Source organism: Barbus barbus (assembly GCF_936440315.1).
Source record: "Barbus barbus genome assembly, chromosome: 25".
NCBI classification, from domain to species: domain Eukaryota; kingdom Metazoa; phylum Chordata; class Actinopteri; order Cypriniformes; family Cyprinidae; genus Barbus; species Barbus barbus.
The window spans coordinates 18132567-18158058 of NC_136753.1; the positions used below are offsets into that span (position 1 = coordinate 18132567).

The 25492-nt window shown below is 37.2% G+C and overlaps 1 protein-coding gene across 2 annotated transcripts in view; it reads left to right on the plus strand.

Moving 5' to 3' along the window:
• The window catches only part of LOC306845222 (phosphatidylinositol 3-kinase regulatory subunit gamma-like), a 164800-nt gene that overhangs the window by 71461 nt on the left and 67847 nt on the right, over nt 1-25492 (plus strand). For both annotated transcript variants that reach the window (XM_079377891.1, XM_079377892.1), the window contains exons 3-7: nt 228-323; nt 944-1021; nt 14802-14933; nt 20423-20624; nt 22675-22760. In XM_079377891.1, the coding sequence (XP_079234017.1) occupies nt 228-323; nt 944-1021; nt 14802-14933; nt 20423-20624; nt 22675-22760 (594 nt within the window). The remainder of the gene's footprint in view (nt 1-227; nt 324-943; nt 1022-14801; nt 14934-20422; nt 20625-22674; nt 22761-25492) is intronic.

Sequence of the window (25492 nt, forward strand, 5' to 3'; positions counted from 1 at the left end):
ATTCTGGCTTTTAGAGGTTATGTGAACTATTGAATTAACCTAAATGTGTGTGAGGTTGAGACTTGAGTATTATGTTGCATATCTACCATGCTTGTGTGAATATGACAGCCTCACTGTTCCCTAAGGAGAGATGAGATGTGGGTTTACAGGCAGCCACCTAATCAGGGAATTTGGTCTCACCAGTGGGATTTCTCATCATCATCTCTCTTTCCCTCCTCCTTTGACAGGCCCCTGTGGAAAGGGAGATGTTGTGGAGCAGTGCGCTCTGCCTGACCAGACCCCAGCCGTGGTGCTCAGGCTGACGGAGGCTCTAGAGAGACTGGGTGAGTTTGCTCCTCAGCCTCACCTATCTAATTTAACTATTGAGAGAGATTCAGACACCAGTCTAGCATTTACATTGGTGACCCATTATGTTATTGACAAATTCTAGTAATTGTATATTTAGTGTGCTATTGTATATTTCCTTCATCATAAATTAAATATATATTTTTTGCAAGTAGAAAAACTCATCTCTAGAATCAGTTAATTACATATGAAAGGTCCTTGTAGCATGATAACAATGATAATGTCATTCAAAATTTGGGTTTGGTCTCACCAAGGCTGCATGTATTTGATCAAAAATACAGTAAAAGAATAATAATATTGTGAAACATTATTACAATTTAAAATAACCATTTTCTATTTTAAGATATTTTAAAATGCAGTTTATTCATCTAATGTTAAAGCTGAATTGAACTGATCCCAAACATTTGGAATGTAGTGTGTATATCAAAATGCAATGTTTTTGCCATTTAATACCATAACTTTACCATTGTACCACCACAGTACTTTTTGTAAGGGGTTTAAATGTACCTTATTTCTCCAATAGTTCAATTTACTAAACAGTTCTGATAACACATCAGATTATAAACCTGACCTTTGACCTCTGTCTTGTGTCTTTAAGACTGGGAGAATGAGCCACTGTACCAGTCTGACCAGACCTCCACTGGATCCCCAGAATTATTGCAGGCTTTGGAAACAGGTAAGTTCATAACATGTTTTTTAATAAGTTGTTTATTTTGTACATTCTAATTTTAGAATATGTATTAAATAGCATATTCAGCCCCATGTGCCATAATAGGCATCTAGTTATTAAGCAACCATTATGTTTCTGTTTACCTGAGTTGATTGTATGGGAGTCTTGAGAGTCTTAATTAAATGATAAAAGTATAATGATGAAGTAATCATGAATGGGATATAATTTATTCAGACAAATCTGAGATCAAATTGTTGCTGTTGTGTGTGTGTGGTTCAGAAGAAAACAATTTAGAATGACAGTCCTAATTGTAAAATATGTAAAAACATGAAAAGATAAAGAGGAAAAAACAACAATTAAACAGTTTTGAGCAGTTCAGTAACTTCCAGTGTTCCGCAGTATAAATCCAGGGCACTGCTGTTTAAAAAGTTTCAAAGTTTAGCTGAAGTTCTTATTTAGCACCACAAGGGAGTGCTCTGGCTCCGTACTTTCTTTTTATTTTATTTTTTGGGGAGATGCTGTTTCCAAAAAAACTCAGCACTACTATTAGATTAGATGTAGCAAGTACACGTATATTCACACACACACACTCACACACCTCATCCTCTTCTTCTCCACTAAAATGATTAGGTAGAGCATGGATTTCCCATAGGAGAAAACTCCTTTTATCGTTGTAGTTCACATAAAATTGTTATTTCAGACAGACAGTTTTATTAAGTTTAAAGAAGGGACTGTGTTAGAGATTGTAATCTCTTATGTCACTGAAGTGCAGATATACGTAGTCCAGCAAAACCCTTGACATCTTGACACTGTGTATGGCACACATGTGCACAGGTAAAGCCTTAGTTGTCACAGCTTAAGCATCACAACTAAATAAATAAATCTACTGGTTGACAATGTCACATGTGCATTAACATGACCTGGGCATGTTCATGTCACTTTCTTTTTTTGTACATGTGCACACTTATGCTCACATGCACAAATCCATAAAAGGGCAAAGGGTCTTTCACGAGTTGCTGCACAGATTCTGAAATATGTCTTCTGACACATAAGCACTCTTGCTCTGACAATGTGGTAAAGCCAGTTTACAGTGGTGTAGGAAAGGTTAGCTTTTCATTGAGTTTTTGCCTTTTAAAAGACTCCTTCAGTATGTTTGAGAATGTTCTTCAGGCTTATAAGTCCAGTCGCTTATCATGCCATACAAGTTTAGATTGGATTTGGTCATTACAAAACTCAATTTCCTTTTCAAAACGTGATTTCTTTTGCAAGTGTTTTGGGTATTGTTAAAATTGACATTATTGTTAAATATATATATATATATATATATATATATATATATATATATATATATATATATATATATATATATATATATATATATATATATATATATATATATATATATATAAAATATATCATAGAATATTGTTTTTTAGAAATGTGTGTGTGTGTGTGTGTGTATGACATCTCTTTATTATATGCATCTTTTATTTACATAACCTTTGTTGTTTAAAAATTTCCATTCACATCTAACCATAAGTCTAACCTTTGAGTGGTATGAATGCCATTAAGCCAACCGTGAAACGTTGCAAAGTGTATCCAGCACCCATTTCCTGTAGTTATATAACAGGTTAGTTACTCAGTGTGGAAATACTCACACCATTGCATGCACTCTCATAAGTGTTTTGGCAGACACGCACCTTGGTTGCCATTTAAAACCCAGCCAAGAAGTGGTGAAGTCCAGTGGCCACAGAAGACCAGAGATAACATTACGTCACACAGCTAGACCTTGTGCTAACCAACCAGTGATTTGTGGATCAACAGTGTGTTGTCATGGAGATGGCAAGCCGTTTTAGCCACGGGGTTACATATTTTAGTAAAACGAGAAAGAACGAAAGAGGAAAGGTTTCATGTAGGAGGTAGAGAGGAGCAGAGAGAGGAATGACTCACGATCAGGTGTATCGGAGATCGACAAGTGCACACGCAGTAAATTCAAACTAATGGTCAGAGGATTGACAAACGTTTGCATGTTTGCATGAATATGCATTCGGTGTACAGTAAAAGCACACAAGCTTGAACTCACACACATACACAGTTGACAAGAAAAGGAAAGCGATTCCAGCTCCGTCTCCCTGGATACAGTGACAGGCGCACGGAGGGCATGGCTGATGCTCACTCGATAACATGCCAACAAGCACCTCTTCCCTTCCGTTTATTAATTCCGACATTCATCATTGACGCATTTCTCTTCTTTTTCTTGCGTGAGAGAAGCTGAGTTCAGCAAAACACAAATTAAAAACACTCTTCTCATCTTCCGCACTTCCTGTTCTCCCATTGGCTGCCAGTGATGTCATCCTGTCTCATATATAATAGTCAATAACCTATTAGAGTCCGGCGTTTTACAGTCAGATTGGGCAGAAGGGGCTTCTGCCGCTTGAGCTCTTCTACGCCATTTGTTTATTGGAGTCTTTTAGTGATTGTCTTGATTAACATGCCCTAAAGTCCTAAAGATTTCTGAGGGGAGACAGTTCAGTGCCCCCGGGGAACACTTTGTTCTGCGGGTGGTGTTATAATTGTTTTTCATTGCAAATGATGCTGTTTTTTCCTGTCTGTAAATGCGGGCCATTTAAAGACTGCAGAGATGCAATCATTTGTGCATATTAATTTTATGTGGTTTGTTTGGGATATATAATGCATCACATGCACATTCATCTATAGCGTAAAAACTTTCACTCTTGAAGACTTGAGCTGTATCATGCATTCTTTTCGGTCATTTCAGCAGTCTCTATCAAAATTTCCTCACCTTTTTGCAAGACGGCCTCTCTAGTTTTGTTTACGCTCACTCTACCTGCATAATCCATCCATGTCATCTGCTCTGTCCAGCTTTTTGTCCTCTTTTCATACAGCCTTGGAAGTGATCACTAACAATGATGTCATCCACACACACACACTTACTTGTGGCCAGACTCCTCCTTTGTACAGCCTTTTTGGCTGTTAAAGTTTCCTGACAGAGATGTTCTGATCGATTCCTCCGCTGAGTTAGGGGCCATTTATGCATTCTTGCATCCATCTGCACTGTTTTTAAATAGTTTTTATATATATATATATAAACATGCGCTATGTGGGTGTTTTTGACCGTTGTGATGCATTTCATAGCCTTAGTTTCTCCTCCTATGAGTGCTGCACCAGTGCGTGTGAAGTTAAGAGGTTCAGTTTTTTAAAACAGTCTATCAGGACACATGCATTCTGTTCCATTGAAATGTATATAGAAATCCTGTTTGCATAGATAGATATATAAATAGACAGACATATAGATGATTAATAGACGGACAAATGGACAGTTGGATAGATGTATAGACAGAGGGATATATACAGTGGATGTAAGAGATAGATAGATAGATAGATAGATAGATAGATAGATATGGATTGAAAGATAGACATATGGAACAATCCATATTATGCCCTATTTTAAGCCTAATATCCTCAATGGCAAGCATGTTATATAACTGGCGAAGCTCTCTGCCTCTGCAGTGTAATGCCCCAGTTGTATCATCTTTGTTTTTCCACTCTCTCTTTTCTCCTCTCTTTTGAACAACTCCTTTTCATTTGTCCATTTTCACTCATTTCTTCTCCCTAACTCTTTTCATGCCCTCCTCAAAGACTTGATTGGATGGAGATGCATAATGCCAAACCAATGTAAATTAAATTGAGTTCACAGCAGCTTAAACTGAATAGCAATATACAAGTGTCTGTGTCTCTTATGCACCGCTTTCTTCTTCTTTTTTCTTTCTTGCCTTCTTCCTTTTTATTGCTGTCTTGTTTGCTTTCTTGCTCTCCTGTTTGCTTATTTGTCTCTTTCTATTTGTCCAATTTTAATAAATTTAGACTCATGTCGTCTATTATCTGTGGCCAAAACACATTTTCTCATCAGCAGCCCAGGAAGAGTAATTTTATATAATTAAGATTGATTCTTTTGCAAAGTTGCCATCTTTTCACTTTATTAGATTAGAGATGTTTAATGACCTGCAGCTTTAATCAGTGGGAAGTATAGTCTGTTGGGTTTATAATGAGGCCTACTGTATTTGGTGCTGTAATTCTGTAGGTCTGTGTCTGTTGATTGTTTTGAGTCTCTGCATGTCCCTCTTCTCTGTGTGCTGTCTCTTCTTGTCCTTGCTTTCATCGCCTAAGATGTTTACACGACAGTCTCCCCCGCATTTTTTACTCTCATCACCTTCTCTCTACTATCGCACATGTGTTCTCGCACGTACACAAATGCACGCTCACCACGCTCCTGTCCCATCCCAGAGAGTAAACAGTGGCGTGCCACAGGCATCATGACTGTACTGTTGCACAATGCTGTTATCAGCGTTTGTGAGCGTATATATTGACAAAATGGGTAAGACTGTTATTGTGGTGTCTAAATGTCTTTTTTGGTCTACAGAAAAACTTTGCGGCACAGAGCTGAATGAAAGACGGCACAGTTTAGTTATAGAAACAGTAGACCCAAAAATTAAAAGTCTGTTAGTATATACTCAGCATCATGGTTTTCGAAAAGCTGTATGATATTCTATTGTGGGACACTAAAGTGTTTATGAAGGAGATAGTTCACCCAAAAATGAAAATTCTGTTTTCTGTAATTTATTTACCCTCACGTAATTCCGAAACTATAGGACTTTCTATACTGTGGAAAATAAAATCAGATTGAGAAATGTATGATTTTTTTTTTTTTGTCCAAAACATATTGGTTATAAACATTCTTCTAAATATAATCTTTGGTCCCACTTTATATTACGTGGCCTTAACTACTATGTACTTGCATAAAAAAATTGGATAATGTACTTATTGTGTTCATATTGTATTGCACAACAATTTTGCTGCTATTGAGGTGGGTAAGGGGCAAGGTTTGGGACAGGTTTGGTGGTATGGGTAGGTTTAAAGTGTGGGTTAAGGCAAAGTTTTATAATAAATGTAATTACAGAAATTAATTAAATTGTTATCCATTTAAAAAATAGTTATTATTCAATAACTATTACAAAAATACATTATTCAATCAAAGGAACAGTTCACACAAAAAAGAAAATTCTGCAATCAGCACCACTTTATATTAGGTGGCCTTAACTGCAATGCACTTACATTTAAATTAATTATTTTTTTCTTTCTTTCGTAAGCCAACAGAATTGCTGCAATTGCATTCTCCTGGTACATATATTTTTCTCCCTTGTTAAGGCCACCTAATATAAAGTGGGGCTGATGGGAGAATTTTACTTTTTGTGTGAACTGTTCCTTTGATTGAATAATGTGTAAGTTGCACTTTTGCATACAATGTAAATGTACTCTAAACTGCTGTTAAACAACATTTTAAACACTATATTTTAAATGGATAACAACTTAGTCTGTTCTTCACTGAAAGCTATCATATGGCTTCAGAATATGGAGCATTTATCACTTTTTTGATACTTTGTCTTTTTTTGTTGCTTGAAAGCCCTCTTTCATTGTATTGAACAGAGCAGCTCGGACATTCCGCTAAAGATCTCTTTTTGTGTTCCAGGGAAGAAAAAGTACATTCATAAGGTCTTTGTCATCATGAAATAAATATCCTTCATTTTGACTGTAGATGTCACTTTCTGTTGACAGGATGTTTACATTTATGGGCATAATTCCGTATTTCATGGCATTTTTACACCATGACATGACAGCTAGATGTTTTGATGTATGTGAGTCAGGTCACAGAACAATGAAAGAGGTGATTCAGTTTTAGGAGGAACATGCCCCCACTGGCCGGGTCCACAGCGGGTCCTGCGGTCACACAGGAATGAGGGTTGTCATCTCTGAAGCTATTTTCCCCTCCCTGTTCCTAAAGGTTGCACCTTACTGGAACAGCCCTCTTCATCACTCCAGCATAACGACGAACACACAGCATCAAAACTTACGATAACATCCAGCACACATCTCCCAGAGGCAGGGGCGGATTTAGTGAATTTGGGGGCCCCAGGCAAATATAGGAATGGAACCTCACAATTGAACCTTTAAACCTTTTTAAGAAAAGGGATGAGACAGAAGTATAAATTATTATATTATTTAAAACAAATTTATTTGGGTGGATTTTCGCATTGGTCTGAACAAAAACTGCATACTGGATTATTGAAAATGCACATTCATTCTCTGCCAGTAGGAGGGGCTTTTGGAACGTCAGAAATATAGCGGTTTCCTCGGTAACAGCTGTAAACAAAGCAGCGCTCAGCTCATAAATGATACTTTATCAGGTAAAATGAAAATGCCATTGAAAATTTTCTGAAGACAATCAGTTCCCTTCAGAGGTTCATTCATATAAAAACTTGAGTTAGTGAGAATGAGAATAGTGTGAAAAAATATAGCCTATAGTGATGAGGAAAGTCCACTGATGAGTTACCAGCTTAAGCCTACATTTAATTTTAGTCATTTTAACTTAGGGCTGTCAATCGATTAAAATATTTAATCGTGATTAATCACATGATTGTCATGAGTTAACTGGCGAATAATCACATCTTAATCGCACATTTTTATTTGTTCTAAATGTACCTTAAATTAATACTTTTCAAGTTTTTAATACTCTAATCAACATGGGCATGGACAAATATGGATGCTTTATGCAATATATAGTTAACATAGAGCATGAAGAGTAGACATGTTTCATAGGTCATAGATGTTTTTTCATGAAAAAAAAAAAACAGGTTCCTATTACTTCTCTTTCTTTGCACTGAGCAATTTACTGACACAAACCTGTTTACATTTTCGCAGGACAGGGCAGCTCACTTCTTCTGAACATGCAAGATGTACATTTATTATTTATTATTACATTTGTTTGCCTCTCTGTGCCACATATTTTCATTGGTATATTGTTATGTTTCTGATGTAAGACAACGGGATGAATATGAAATAGTGACTGAAATGTGACCCATTAAGAATACATAACCTGCTGTCCCTTCCAAGATGTTAATCTGCACAAAAATCCTGATTTATAATCATGCCTTGTCTTCTGATAAAATCAAATAGGCTACACATAAGATAAAGACAATAGCTGTGCTGTGATTTCGGCTATACTTGCATGTAAAATTAGAGAAGCCAACATATCTGTGTTTTAACTGAAAGTGCAGCTCCTTTCAGCCGCCCGCTGAACAGAGCGGACGCGGAGAGAGGTGTGTGTGCGCGCGCTGGGAAAGAGAGTCCTCGCGCTCGTGCGGCAGTCAGCTTCAGATGCATAATATTTCCATTTGCTACAAGCAGGATACACAAGAAGCACGTTCAACTCGGACATGCAGACAGTTGTCGTGGTAATAAAAAGCGTGTCCGCGCCTAATGCGCATCTTGTATATGAAAAGCAATTTAGGGGGCCCTTGGCATTTGGGGGCCCAAGGCAGTCGCCTACCTTTGCCTAATGGGTAAGTCCGCCCCTGCCCAGAGGCACACCAAAGCACATGTAGCCTCTCACAGAACACTGAAATGACAGAGATTTCTGTGTCAAAAGAGAGCAACAGAGAAGGCACTTATATTAGTATTGTAAAGAAGAATCGTCCCACTTTATATTAAGTGGCCTTAACTAATGTGTGCTTACATCAGAAAATGAGTACAATGTACTTATTGTGTTCATATTGCATTGCAAAACACTTTTGCTGCTATTGAGGTGTGATATGGGTAAGGTTAGGGACAGGTTTGGTGCATGGGTAGTTTTAAGTGTGGGTTAAGGTAAGGCATGGGTGAACAGTGTTATAATAGATGTAATTACAGAAATTAATTACAGATGTAATTATATGCAGGTATTTTTAAAATAAAAGTACAATGTAAAAACATGTATGTACACAATAAGTGCATTGTATTACATGATTAATTTGCATGTAAATACATAGTAGTTAAGGCCACTTAATATAAAGTGGAACCAAAATTTCAAAAAGCTGGCCTTGTATTAAATACATAAGAGGTTCTTAAAATGAGGTTCTCAATACAATTTTCACTGTATTTTGAAAAGTGCTATTGAACTGAACTTGAATTTAATTTAATTGAGTAATAAACTTTATTCATAAACTGATTAAGTCAACATTTTTGAACATTTATTTGCCATAAAGTAGTAACAGTCTAGGTCATTTATGAACATAGCAGTCTGGTTCATTTCAGTGAAATAATAAAGCAAGGATCTGTTAAAATAATGGATTAGTAAATATGGTACAGTGTAGGGTTAAAATTAATTTGTATCCTTTTGTAGTGTTTGCATCCTTGCATCCTTAGGTGTTTTAAGTGAGTTTTTCTTTTTGTTTTAATAGCTATTCCTGTTGCCAAACAGTAGAACATGGTGCTCGCTCCACCAAGGTCATGAGTTCATTTCCCAAATGCATGCACTGATGAAATGTATTCTCTCAGTGTAATGTAAGACACTTTGGATAAAAATATCTGCCAAAACTAAATATATATTGAAAAAAAGCTGGTCCACCACCTGAAATAAACTGTGAGACTAACTGACGCTTTTGGGGTTTGAGTATTCTCCATTCACAAGGGCCTTAAATGCCCCTATGCATGTCCTCTGCGAGCCCGATGTCTGAATGCCTTTCTCTGTTTGCACCCGTAAATATCGTAAACAGAAGCCTCTGGGACTCTTGTGTTGCTTCAGAGGGTGGCTGGTGACAGGAAGATAGAGGAGGTGACAGAGAAATTGAAGCGAGGGATCAAGGGTAGTGCTGGGTAAACACAGAACATGGACCAAAGAGCAAGACTAAGGGTTCAAGTAGGCTTAGTAGAGCATGAATTTGTGGACTGACCCACAGAATGCTTTAACAGGGTGTGAGTGTGTTTGCGTGGCTTTATGTGCACATGCGAAGCCAGAAACTGTCTTGGACAGGGTCAGGTATGCTGTTCCATAGTTTTCCACTCCAGACTGGCACCAAGCGTGTGTAATTCTGGAAAAGTGTCATGAATATTATAAAGGAATGGGAGTTATCACTTCTGAGAGTGTATTATTAGTAGCCCCATCGGTGGGCTATTTTTGTATTTTGCGCATTGATTTTGGGGGGTAAATCTATGGAAGGGAATTTAAAAGTGTTAAAAAGTGTTGAAGGAGCTCAGAAGAATGCTCAGGTCCAAACAACACTGGACCCCATTGATATTCATAGTATGAACATATGAACAAAAAATCTTTTGTGTTCCACAGTATGCATTTTAATTTGGTTTCTTGAACTAGATCCTGTCTGGATCACTAAAATGGAAATGGATAGTATAGCAGAGTGAACTGCCTTTTGGTATTCATGATCACAGTTTTAAACATGTTGGTTCATATGAGGCGATCACAGTATGAAGTCATGCAGGAAACACTTTGATGTGTGGGTGAAAATGCATGTGAGTCAAGTGGGGAGAAAAAGAAATAGGGAAAAATCCAAGATCCATTTCTGTCACGGTGTGGGAGCTTCAAACATAAAATCACAATGCGGCGCCCGACTCAAACATTCTGCATGCATACGCACACCGACCGTGATTCCCACTGTGAGAAATCTGATTACTTTCTCTGAAAACCTTGTTTCTCTCAGATGTAAGCCAGTGAAGCCACACATTCAGTGTTATTAAGAAAAAAAGTAGTTTTAGTTTTGTTGTTCCTTTTCCAAGCTCAAGGTATCATTGAGATATTATAAAAATATTACTGGGTAAACCAATGCGCAGCCATTACAGTAAGTTATGGTTGTTATAAAATAAGTTTATACATTTTTTTTCATTTTTCCATTTTTCACCCTGCAAACCCAAGCAAATCTTACCAACTTAAAACTTACTTGAGTTAAAGCTGAGTTTAAAGCAGAGTGAGTTTTGTGTTATCTAACTATAGCTTTGAAATAAACTGACAATGCCTGAGGTATATTTAGAGACATGAGTTATCTTTTTAAAATATGATATTGTAAGTAGTTTCAGAAACTTGAGCTAGTTCTGTGTCCTTGCAAAACTCTATCAGATTTGCAAACTGCAGTCCAGCTTGCAGTTCTATGTGACTCTCTCAAATGAATGTCAGCAGACATCTCAGTGTTATTTAGAACAGGCCAAACAACTGGCTAATATAAAGCAAAAAAAAAAAAACTTTTCTTCCCCTGACTAGAAGGAATTGTTAAGCTCTACAGCGCCAACACACACTAATTCCATCTCTATTCTCCATGGAGTTAATGTACTTAGGGGTGCTTTTTGATTTAGAGGCCCATGACTTTTTGACAACTGTTCCTTTTTTTATGCAACACAGTCACAGCTTTTACCATTGTGAGCGAGCTGGGTTGCCTGCATGGCGCAGCTGAGTGAAAGATGAGATAATGTGGCAAATGGAATTATGGTGAATCTAATTCCCTTAGGCAGAAAAGGCACCACTGTCTCACCTTTTTCGGACCATTTTATCAGTACCATTCCATTAGCTTTAATCTTCATTATTAGATTTGATGTGAAAACTTCACTGAAAATAATTAGATCATTTGACATTTTAAACCCCCCCCCAACCCGCCCACCTTTTTTTTCTCCTTCAATAGACCAGCTTGAATGGCCCTCAAATGAACCAAGTTGCAATTTCTGGTTGCTGAATGCAATATCTGTTAAGTGACCAACATGTGAAGTCATTTTTGTTTACAATTTTTATTTATTTGTATATTTATTTATTTATTTATTAGACTTTTTGAGGCTTCTCAAATATTTATTCCTTTTATTGTGTATAAAATATATCAAAAACACCTTTAGTAATGTGTCCACAAATAACTGCATACTTTAAACGGTCCACCGTTTAGTTAAAAAAAAAAACAGTTGTGATTTTATGTCCATCTCTCCATTTCTCTTCCTTTCACAGTTTTTTGCACAAAATATTTTTTTATAACCAGTCTTGCTCCCAGCAAGGCCAGAAGGTTACATTTCCAACACAATTTAATACAAATGTGTGACGTTGAATTCCTGCTTTTGAACCACTATAATTTACACCTTTATTTTCCTCCACAGCCTTATGCGAGATTTTGTAGGTCAGCGCTTCCACAGGGACTAAGCCATCTGTAAAATTTTAACAGCAGATAATGACCAGCTGAGGCAGCTTTATCCAGAGCCAGTGGTGACCTTTACCCAAAGGATCATGGTGATGACTTGTTTCAATGCTTTTAACTTACAGCACTAACCTCTAAAACCAGTCTGAAGGTTTTCAGGCTATTATCACAACCTTTTGGTCCTTCTCCATGTGACATCTCTTCACACATTTTAAGCAGGTACTATAGGGTCACTGTGGAGTGTGGGGTAAAGCCCCAAATGATCATAGCTGATTATGTGTTCCAGTGGCCAACAGAAGGTGCCAGGCACAATAAACAAAGGCCTGGTGGATCAATAGTTTTAGGCTAGACAGATTGGAGGGCTGAATTTGACAATGAGTTTAATTGATAGGCATGTAAATGGATGAACATTAGGGTTGGTGGAGCGATAGGGATGGGGCAAAAGCTTCTTGATGACCAAAACAAATCTGTTTGTAGTAGATTAGACACTTTACAAACTGGGCATTTAAAAGCACACATCAAGCCAAGCAGGGGGAAACAATCGATTTGGGCCACTGGCAGGCAAGAAATTAAAGATCGGCAGATGCGCATCCACTTGGAGGGTGATTAGAAAAAATAAGAAATACATGTGGAAGCTCGGGATGGACATCACGACAAGTAAATGGGATTCATTGAGAAACTGTGATCAATAGGTGGTAGTTTCTTGCATGACTGTTCCTGTGTGATAGAGAGGGGCTTGGGTTATGGAAAATCCCTGTACTAATCTAGCCTGATATTAGCTCAGCGCACTTTGTTAGCCACGTGAGTTTGATGTGGAAGAACACTATGTCTGTAGAGGCTTGATAAATTGTACATTTTCAGAAGTGCAATCAACATGAAAATTTAAGGAAAATTTAAGGTTTTGCCTACTTTTATATTAGAGTTTCAAAGCTCTTAGAGGTTGTTCAGAAAGAACATGTTTTGCTTTCCACTGCATTGACTTTCCATTGTTTTTCTATGTTAACATGCTATAGATGGACCATTGTGCTTGGGCCTTGGGTTTTGTGCATATTCATGAATTTTATACATTTTGGAATGCTTAATTTAAAAGTTTAACATAAAAAAAGACCCTATTGTTCTATAGAGTTCGCTCAAGACCTTGCATTTTTCCTGATTCCACAGCATTTTATTAGTAACCTATAAATAGTTTAAAATATTAAATGTTTCTTCTTTGTTTTTGTCCTAATTTTTATTTGTTCTTAATTGTTCAACATTTTAAATTCGATATCCTCTCTCCATACTACACCAAAGTATATTAATGAAAAAAAGACTCTTAATAATACATTAATTTTTTATATTTAACTTTTTTTTCTGTTACTCTTATATGAACTTGATGGGTAATTTATGGTCTATTTATGGTTTCACATGGTGCCATTGTAAATCCCTCCCAAGTAGTTTGTATTACTTATCTGGTTCAACTGGAATACCTAGAATATCCTGAAGATTTGTATTGGATGCAGGCATAACGGCAAGTCAACAAACTAATCACATTTGGAGAGAGAGAAGATCATTAGCAAAGCTTAATAGGTTTTTGATTTCACTAGAACCTGATCTCAGGGAAACTTTATTTTACAATTAGTCAGAGGGACGATCAATACAATTACAATTTAGCAGTGGGGGTCGGTCACTTTCTTATACTAAAATGGCATAGGATGTTGGAGAGCAGTGAAGAATTAAAGAGGTGAGGAGGTGAATGGCTTGAAGCACCTACCCAGGTTTTCAAATGACACTTGGACTCTTTCTGTTTCATAGCTTTCCTGTTGGTGTACAACTGGCCAACTCCAGTGTTAATCTCATTTAGGGTGGCCATATGTGCCATGTATATGGGACACGTCCTGGCCTGGATTTTTATATTGCCTAAAACATCCAAAGTAGTTTGACCAATAACATGCAGGTATTGTACATAATTGACCAATTGTGGCGCGTCACACTTGAGAAGGGGAGAACGATCAAAGCGACGCAAATACGTGCACTTGTTTGTTCGTTCATTCAGCTTGAAACTGCACACTGATCATTGTAGGACACCAAAGTACCGCGAGAGCGATTTGAAAGCATATGGAGCCGTCTGCTCTGCTCTCTGCTCTTTACTTCCTTTAAGTACAGAAAGGAGAGAGATGAATCATGAATGATTCATGAATGAGTTTTTTAAGCTGAAGTCTCAGCAACTAGACTTCTAGTGCCTATCCAGATGTCCAGCACGTTCAAAGAATGTGTCAAAATTACTCACACGCTTCTGATCGTCTACATTTTTCCTACAATATTCACGGTCCAATATTCTGCAGGCATTGTGGATTGTACAGTAAAAAGTATTTATAAACCTGCAAATATACTTAACCATAAATTAAAAGGCTCTGATCTGAAATATGTGAGAGATCTCTCAGCACCTTTTACACCTTTCCAATACATCAATATGCCATTATAATTTTAGTACAATGAAGGGCCTTTTAAAATTACTACTGTATAATTGCCGTCTACCAAGCTGCCATTATCCGAGGCTGTGAGTTATTGACCGAGAGACTTCCACTCAAATTTACTCTCTTTGTTAAGCTTGTGACTGGATCATTGTCCCCGGAGGGGGCAGAAATGGTCAGGGGATCTGACCACCACTGTAAGTGAATCGTTATAGGGTTTCGCCAAGGGCACATGGTTTGGAAGGGTAAATAATGGAGAAAGCACTCTGTGTGTCTATAATTAACCATACTCTCTATTTCTCTTTCTCTCTCTCTCTCCCTCAGACCCAGCAGCGGTGGACTTTGAGCAATATGAATTGTCTACATTGGCCGATACACTTAAGAGTTACATTCAGGACTTGCCCTGCCTGCTCATCCCAGCTGTAGTGTACAGTGAGCTGGTCTACACTGCTCAGGGTAAGCTGTCCTCTGGAGCTCAGCACAAAACATTTAAACACCACCTTTTTATGTCTAAAATCATGCAAATGCTTTCAAGTTAGGAAGTCGAAATTCGGTGATAATCTCAGTGAGTCAATGAACTGAAATTGGAGTGATAATGGATCAGTGTTCAGTGGATTTGTTTCTAAATTAGTCAACACTCATCTCTCGTGAACTCTAACTTTCAAACATCTATGTAAATGTATGATGGAAGTAAATTTTGCAGTGAATAATAAAAGATATTACTTTTATGATACCCTTTGAAGCTGTTTAATAATTTTTGAAGCTCAAAAGCCTCAGTCTCCATTGTTTATAATTGCCATCTAGTACAATTCTTCAAACAAGTCATAAAGGCTTGAAACTACATACGAGTGAGTAAATTATGTTAGAATTTAAAGGTTTAAATTCTCCTTGGTTAAAATGCACAACTAAAATAGGTGGGTGTGCTTGTCCTCTTCAACATATAAATGCTCAAAATGTTCAGTGGGCAGAAAGAGGCTTGAGAGAGGCCGAGAACAGAAGTAGTGTTATAGAAAGAGGCAGTGTGTGTGTGTGTGTGTGTGTGTGTGTGTGTGTGTATTAGTGGGGGCGTTACTATGCCGGAGGGTAGGTTCACACCATCTCTCTCTGACCTCGCTCTGTATTACACCCACTGAAAACAAGCATACACAGAGTCTGCCCCATCTTTTAGACATGCCTGGTTGCTCATAAGTGTTGCCTGACTTTGTAAGGACAAACAGAATTATGTAAGGATCCTCGCTGAGTTTTGCCACATCATGTTTCTGATGCATGAAAATTCTTGCGGTCTTAAAGGTGGGGTAAATGATTTCTGGTAGCCAATGTTGACATTTGAAATCACCAAAACAAACGCGCCCCTACCCCAAAAAGGTCTCACCCCTATGTTGATAGCTCCGCCCCACACGTACGTACAGCAACAATTAGTTCTGTGAAACAAATAAAGCAAAACCAATGTTACTCACCTATCAAGAAGAAACAAAGCAACCTCGGCGCCCGATTGCAGGCCCTCCTGCTCCTTGAGTTCTCTCAAGTACTGGAAAACTGATTCGATATTTACATGGGTCCTTCTTCTTGCCTTATCGTAATACCGTGTCTACACCGGACGCGAGCGACACGACAAATCCCCGACAGTAAACTGCTGCCGTGTTCTATTTATGACATATTGGCACAAATAGTAGACAGTGTAGACACGGTGTAAAGCCTTCTTTTGTTCCGCAGACGTTTTCCTCTTTTGTGTTTTATTCGCCATCTCTATCTTTCTTTCGTCACTTGGCTCGGCTAATGTCCATCATGTGCACTGATGAGCGCTCTCTCCTCACATCATGAGTAGACACACCCTTTACTGCTGATTGGCTACGAGTTTGCTTTTGTACTGGCCCGACTCAGTTTTCTAAAGCGTTTTTGAAAAAATGCATACCCCACCTTTAAGATGACTTGTATCCTTAAATATACTGGTTGAATAGTATTTAAGGATAAGATGCAAAAAAAATAGCTTCAGATACAAAAAAAAGATGCTGTTTTCTAGAATATTTCTTGAAATAAATGTATTTTTCATAACTTACTGACAATTTTATGTTTTAGGCATAAACTTTTTATGTAATGCATACACGTATAATCAAATCTCAGCTAAATGTATCTTGTTTTGAAAGCATTTAGATATTTTTACTGAAAATGACAAAAATTCATACTAAGGCTGGCTACACGCAAGATTATAAGCCCGATTTGCACCCCTGAACGATCGAGGGGTGCGACCCGATTCAAGGCTTGTCGCAAACAATTTCCTAAAAAATGTCCTATAAAATCCTCTATTGTGTAGTATCATTATAATTATTTAACTGCTTCCAATTGAGACGCAGCATCCCTGAACTCAAATTGTAAATATCAAACTTTAAAACTGCCTCTGATGTGATGGCCAATGAGAACGAGCAAGCATCACCTACCAGATTTTGCGTGCTTCTATAGCTGAAACTTGGCTTCCACTAACATGCCACAAAAGCAGAGTAATGAGAAAGAACATCACCCATATTCTTTTCTATACTTAGTTTTTCACCGTGAAACAGATCGCATGCCAGGAAAGCTAGCTGACAACGTCTCCATTTGTTTTTCTTCTCTAGTCACGTTTGATCTCATTGGTCTCTGTGAGATCTCGTGTCACTGTGAAATCATTCCAACAGTCAACAATTGTGTGGTCTCGCGGTCTGGTCAAATAATCTAGTGTAAGGCTAAAAATTGGTTGAAACTGTCTGTGATCTCCTATAGTTATGGACTTGAAAACCGTCTAGTGTGTGGTCAACCTAAGATAAATTTTGGCAGTTTTATGATTTATTTATTTACTTACTTTCAATTTTAGGGTTTCAAGGTGTGATCTTTTTTTGACTAAACAAAATGTCTATTGTTCATACCTTCAATCTGCAATATACTCATTCATTGTCTTGATTGATTTGCATGATTGGTCCCATAGAGTGGCAAGTCTAAATGCAGTTTAATTAGTTTAATTTAGATCATGCAATAGGAACTTACTTGATTGATTGGCTTATACCTAATAATTAAATTTTCCATCCTCAGTTCTGCTGGCACTGGTGTATAAGTTACATAAACGAATTGCACAATTTAAAAGGAAATATTACCATATCTTCAAAGGAGGGAACTAATATTAGTTTTGTGATACAGTGAACAAAAATCAAGACAATGACTCGCTATAATGTACTTGGGGTTATAATACATTTTATATTGGGTGAGTCTTCAAGTGCAAAGTCACTGTAGGATTTGCCATATGGCATATTCAGCATTTGTGCATTAACCGTTCTTAAAGAATCAATGGGCTATTATAGCAAGTTAGCTTTCCTGGAAAGTCCCTTTGTCATGGGGTGCACTTAACAATGCCAAACTCTACCTCCCTCTTCCCTGGATAAAATTCATTTAATTGTGAAATCAAGCATGCTTTTGTTTGATATGCTTAATTTAATTAACACACCAATTCAAACTATTAAATCAAATTTTTTTTTTAAATATCATGTTATCCAAAACTCCAGGAGTTTTATGATGCATGACTTAAGGGTAGAACAATCAAATTCATTTCAAGCTTTAATCTAACACAAATCAATTTGACATTGTATTGCTTTCCAAAGCATGACAATTTTATTTAGTGGAAGAAAAGTGCAAAAAGTCATTTTCCTGGTAGACGTTTTGAGCCCCATTGAGTGTCTACGTCTCATTTTAAGAACATTACTCAGTGGTAACTCACACGCCTTGAGCACCGGTGCCCATCTGGCTGGCCAGGAGCCAGTATGCCCTCTTCCAGGAATGCGATTGGCCATCTGCAGGGCTCCCCTTCCCCCGGTTGTGTCGTGCTGAGTCCAGATGGACTCGGCCAAGTTCCCAGCCGTGGCCTGCAGCCCATGACGCTGGCCTTTATTGAACAGGGGTCAGTCTCCATCGGTAATCTCCAGGAGGCAGCGGTTGGTGGGACTGTCCGGCTCCAGACTGGGGGCATGGGTATCTGTGTGTGTGTCTGTGCATGTATTACTGAGTGTATGCATAGAACTTATAGATAGAAACCCTCTTGTATCAATGGTCAGTGAGTCTCAGGCCAAGGTCAAAGTAGTGACCAGTTTTCTGATCGGCAGATTGTCAGACATTCATCATTCGACCCCCTGCCACCCACTGCTCATAACCTTTGACCTCTTAGCACTTATCTTCTATAAGCACTATGGGTGAAACGCCTTAACCAGCAACACCTTAATGGCTTTGTTCATGCTCATAATTCATGCAGGAAGTGCGGTTGGCAGGGGATTGAGTCTGTGTGTTTGTTGGGTGGGGGGTGAGAGCAGCTTCTAGGCAGTAATCTTTACTTACATTGAAAGTGTTGTGACAGGTAAGATTTACTGAGTGTATTGCAGGACTGGCCTGTTTGCAAGCTGACACCATTGACTCTGAATTATGACTTAGAAACATTCAAATGAACAAAAATGAAAGGGAAGTGAGAAAATAATGTATACATGTTAAACATTTTATCAAATAACGAAGAAAGCTTACTATACAAGCAGTTTATTTTAATATAATTTTTTGCTAGCTGTGATTTATTGATTTTTTTATTTTCAGCAACCAACCCAAAACCAAAAAGATGAATAAATTAATTTTATTTTTATATAATATAATAATGTCTACATTTGGCTTACATATAAGGTCTCATAAATATATATATATATTTTAATGTATTTATAAGACCTTAATTTGCGTTATGTATTTATTTATTTAAACGTACTGTATCACTTATATATTATATTATACATTTATTATAGATATTTAATATGAATAATCTATACTTCTTGCATAGAATAATTGCCGACATTGCATGTATAATTTCTCAATTAATTAAATTCATTCATGTTTGTTTGTTTATTTAAACATATATTCTAATATATTTATTATGTTTAATATAAATAATATATATTTGTTTTTTGGTGTAAAATCATAATTTTCGACATGTATGTATTATGTCTGTGTGTCCTAGAACATTACATGTGGAAAAGCATGTAGAATTTTTTTTTTAAAAGAGGTGTTTGTGTGTGTTTTTTTTTGTTTTGTTTTTTTTATCAATTATGGTGACTATTAATTCCTCAAATGATGGTGACAAGAGTTGTAACCAGGCATACATAGTGAATAAACAGCAGTATCAGCAGTTTATGCTTAGTGAATTCCACCTCGTTCTGTACTTTCCAGACTGGATGATGTCCCGCATTGATATCCAGACTGTATCCGTGTTCCTTTGTCTGATGAAGACAAATATTCATTGTGTGTAAGCGACTTAGGGATGAAATGCTCATATCTTAGCTGTGCCACCAGGGTACACTTTAGCTCAAATAAGCCTGAATCACAGATGCTGGCCTTTTTGCAGAGGGAAACCCCATCTCAAAGGAGCTCATCAATATGTTGGAAGCTGTCGCAATAACTGCATTGTCCTTGTGGGTGCTCATAGACAGTGGACTCGAGGGCAATTTTAGGCTAGCACTTTAACTCCTGCTGAGCTGACTTTCCAGTCCCAGGTCATGGGTTTTGTAATGCGCCCCAATGTTCAATGCTGCTGTCTGAGTTCAGATGAGTTACATCTATATTATTAGAACCACAGGGTGGATGTTTCGCTTTTAGTCCCTGCTGGTATATGCTACTACATCATCCGGCTGCTAAATGCATCTTATCCACTGACAGACTTTCAAAAGTATGAGCGTATTCTATTTAGATTAACTGTTTAACATTCAAATCACACATATTTTCATATCTAATAATAGATGAATTCCATTGTCCAATTTGTTTTTGTATGTATATTACTCTCTGTCTGCTCCCATTTCCCTTCATAGATCAGGATTGTCAATAAGGGCTTGAAGCTGTTGTCAGTAAGGGCTTGAATCTGTGTTTTTGTGTTGCCATCAGTCTCACTCTGTCTCTTTTAGAAACCCAAGGCATGGAGGAGTGTGGACAGCAGCTGAAAAGAATCCTTGACTCTCCCAGTGTCCCTCAGGTTAACCACCAGCTCCTGGTTCATCTGACCCGACACCTAAGTAAGGTGGCCCAAAGTGGGGGAGCAGCTCAGGCAAGCCCCAGGCTTCTGGCTCTGGCCTACAGTGAGGCTATCTTCAAAAACAATCACTTCAGGTACTGTAAATAACGTGTTGTCAACTGAAATCGACAGTCTTCAAGCTACATTACCATTCAAAAGTTTGTGGCCAGAAAGATTTTTAAGGTTTTTGAAGTCTTTTATACTTACCAAGCCTGCATTTATTTGATCAAAAATGCAGTAAAGCAGCAATATTGTGAAATAGTACTACAAATTAAAATAACTATTTTAATATATATTTTTTATTCTAATTTATTCCTGTGATCTCAAAACTGAATTTTCAGCAGCCATAAATCCAGTCTTCAGTGTTAACTGACATATTATAATCAATGATGAAAACAGTGTATCTTTTTTTTTGTGGAAACCGTGAAACATTTTTTTTAAGGATTCTAAGACGAAAAGAATGCCCAAAAGAACAGCATTTATATGAAATAGAAATCTTTTGTAACAGTATGCCTTTTGTCAGTTTTTGAATAAATATAATGTATCCTTGCTGAAAAAAAATAATGGTAGTGTAGACTAATTTTTTTTTCAAAGTTAAGTACTTTTTACAAGAAAATTCTATATCAGACTTTTTATTTAAAAATGTCATGTTTCATTCAATGTGTTACTTGACATTTCTTTTGTAATTATTTGTGATTATTTGTGAATGCTCACATTCTTACTTGTATGTGCATGCATGTTCTTTGTTTCAGCAGAAAACTCAGTCAAACATATGTCGAAGCCTATCTTTATTCCCCTAGTTTAATTAAAGTGGAGCAGAAAGAGATGAGGGAGATGTTATTCCTGATCTGTCCCTCAGCCCCACTGTAAGACAGCCCTTTAATGGCTGCAGCTCCAGTACAATCTCCTGAGAGGAACAGCACATAACATACAACAGATGGGGATGCTTATTAAAATGTGTTGCACTGTTACAATCCCTTGTACTTGCCATCTGAAGAGTACCAGGAGTGAATGTTGATAACTCACTATTTATGTAACCTGACTGTTATTATGTACCAGACCTCTGTATCAGACTATAGTTCATGGTCATATTATTGTTGCACCTTTATTAACTACTTTATTAACTATAATAATTTTTTTTTATTTTTTTTACAAATTTATCTTATGCCACAGGTTAAATGAATCATTATTGTGATCCCTGTGGTTATTGACTGTGGAAAAGAGGTTGTAGAGGCACCTAATAGTTACTCACAAATTAATAATAATCAGAAATATTTCTTGAGCTTGAAATCAGCGTATCAAAATGATTTCCGAAGACTGGAGTAATGGCTTTTGAAAATTCAGCTTTGCCATTACAGGAATAAATTACTTTTTAAAACAAAACATAATATCCAAATAATATGTACCATATTACTTTTTGGCTAGTTTGGCATTTTTGAGATTTATATCTCATCACAGTCAAATAGATGGTGACATCACACCTTCTATAAAGCGCCCTCCTTAATGAAGGACTTTAGTGCACATAATAAAGAGTAGTGTGCAAGTGAGTCACTGCTAACTCAGTCAGCACATTGTAGTCCATTAAGTCGCCTCCCTCTTATTCGATTGTGAGCTGCTTTTCTGTCCCTCTGCCAAGAGTCTCCAGTGGGACTTTCCCTACTCTTAGCGGCCTGTCAGTTGTCTTGTGGCTCTGGGTCAGTTCAGGCAGAGAAAGAAAGAGAGAGAGGGAAAAGGAGGTAGAGGGAGCGCATTATGCCAGAAGCAGACATTTCTGGTTAGTCATCAGCTTCACACACTACCTGAGGTTATTGAGGCATCACAGGACCTGAATTACAGCTGAATACATAAGCAAATGAACATTCGCCTCTAAAAAGTGTGTTTCGACCGTAAACAAGCAGTCAACAGTTCACCAAGTACATCAGCCGCTGCAACTCATTACATGACCTGTGTGTGTATTATGACCGAATTTTTGATGTGTGTGTGTTGTGTGTGTGTGTGTGAGAGAGGAAGTTTGACTTTATTTTGTCTGAACTTTCCATGCTTCATGAGTATCAGTTATTAGAGCATTTGTTTAGGTCCAGCTTCACTTTTAACCATGGCATGACTATATATACTCGCTCTTAAAATGTCTTTCTCTTGCTCCAGTGCGGATGTAAACCCAGAACATCATGTGAAGATTCTTGAGGCACTTATCATGGTTGGAGGCCTAGTGGAGATACAAGCAGCTCCAGGTAGGACGACAGAGGTTCTCTTCATTTTCTCAATCTTTTATACGTTTATCTTCTTGGATGATTTTTTTATTTGTGTACTTTGTATTTTTAATACTATGATTGTAAGCTTACTGCATCACCCAATGCTTCTTTTTGAGAATCCAGTGGGTTTTTATATTCCATTAATTTTGTTTCATTGGCACTGATAGCTAACTTGTTATCTTGGATGGTTAATTATTAAGAATTATCATAATTATCTATAGATTGTTGATTTTGTCCAAACATGTTAAGCTTCAATGTCTTTGAGGATGGACATTTCTGGAAGTAGATGTAAAAGTAGTGTCTTTTGTGGGTGTAGGCCTAAATGTGTGTGTGTGTGTGTGTGTGTGTGTGTGTGTGTAAGGAAGAGAGGTTGATAAAAGTGATTGGTTGATGAGGACTTAATACATTTTCATGGTAAGCTTGTGAGGGATGAAATAATGAGTAATAGTTCACAATACTTGCATTTATAGGTACTATCATTGATGCAGCTTTTTTCCAGGCCTGATAAAACTTGGTTGTTATGGATCTTCTGGCTCGACGCTCTCTTTACTTTCATTATTTAGAATCCAAACATTGAGTTTCAGTCACTGAACTTCTGCAATGTAATTTAAATGAATATAGGTCTATTAGATGTCTGGAGTGCCAGGCAGTCCTAGGAGGTTAACATTTTCCTCAGCTTTTTATAATAAAGCAGTGCATTAAATGTGAATTATATCAGTTCAGCACAAGAAAATACAGTGGAGTATTTATGGTTTCCATTTTGATGCACTTAAGCAACTCACTTTGGGCAAACTTGAGCAATTATGAATGATGTACATTAATTTCTGAATTTGCAGTACAGCATTTTTGGGTTTGTAAATCAGCAAGCATGGATAAGCATATGGGTTGACAACAAAGCTGACAAATACTTTGATTCGCAGTGTAACTTAAATTTGTTTGTACCCAATTTCTCTCTCTCAGAGACAGAGCTCAGCATTTGAGTTGGTCAAAATTCATTTTAAAAGGTAACTGGAAACTTTGGTGAACAGTCTCTGATACAGAGGCTCAGTTTGGGGTGAAGTAACAGACTAGAACTTAGAGCTAATAAATGCACCACCCATGGACACAAGCATAGGTTTATGGGGTCTGGTGCGAGCTTCTCTCACTGCTGTGGGGTCATAACCTTAGCCCCAAAGCAAGACTAGGGGTAATGATATCAGTGGCAAGCTTGAGCCTTACTTAGAACTAACAGTCATGGTCAGAAACATTTACTCCTAAACTATATTCAGTGATTTAATTCGATTGGCTGTCATATACACTACTGTTACTGTTATTTTTTAATGTTTTTGAAAGAAATGTCTTATGATAACTAAGGCTACATTCATTAACATAATTGTTTATTTAAAATATAAAAATAAAACAAGTAATACTGTAAAATATTACACTTTAATTACCTGCTTATTTTATTTTAAAATGTAATTCATTCATGTGATGGCAAATCTGAATTTTGAGCAGCCATTACTCTGTTCTGATATACTAATTTGGTGCCTAAAAATTTTCCATATTATTTATCATTGTTGATAACACTTTTTCTGCTTAGTATTTTGTGGGAACAGTGATATTTCTTTCAGGGTTCTCTGGTGAATACAGTTCAAAAGAAAAGCATTTTCTTTAATTGAAAACTTTTGTAACCTTAAAAATCTCTGTACTGTCACTTATGATTAATTTAAAGTTTCCTTGATTAATAAAATTATGAATTTCTTTCAAAACAAAATTTTATTGACACCTTTTGAACGGTAGCGTATTAACTTTCAGTTTAAAAATATAATAATTTTGAACAATAGAATTTTTTTTATTCCACTTGCATATTTTACATGCATAGTACTACTACCCCTCGAGCATCCTCGTGAATTTGTGTGGATAAATTAACTCAGAATCTGCAGAGACTGTGAACACAGTCTGTGGTTTCATCATTTCTTTCACTAAAGGCTACATTAACTGGGGTCAGAGGGCAAAGGAGCCTGGATGGGTGGCCTACAAGCAGAGTGAACCTCTTCACAGCCCAAAATGTGATTTATACAAAGCACAAAAGAACAACTAGAGCAAAAAATAGGTTAGAATGCATCCATTCACACGATAACCCATCATCTTATGTATGACTTCCTTTTTGGAGGCAGCTAGTAATGTACCTAGAGTGCTTTAGCAAACAACTGACCCCTCCTGCTCTTCCAGCTCTCTAGTTTGGCCCTAATATGTTCCAGCTTGGTAAAGTTTGTTGGCAAAACATTGTGTTTAAAGAGCAATCTTTTGGGGGCCACGTCGGGCTCACTCTCTCTTGGATGACTGCACTTGTCAAATGCTGATGGATTCACTGTGGCTGTTAGCATGGGCTCTAGAGAGAAAGTGAGAGAGGAAACAAAAAGGAAAGTGGGCAAATACAAGTAAGCAAGGAGAAGGGTATGACGAATACAGTTTAGGAAAGGTCACAGCCACTCTTATGGTATTTCTGACACTATCAGGAACTTCTGTTCTTCTACTTTATGGAGAAACAACAGAAAAATTGCAACTTTTAGAGCATTTTTGAACATGTGTATGAGTCATATTTGCTCTTTCCCCGAAACCCGGTGAGCATTTGAAGGCGTCATGTACACTACTGTCCATGCTCACTAAAGCTGCATTTATTTAATCAAAAATGCAGTAAATACAGTAATATTGTGAAATATTATTGAAAT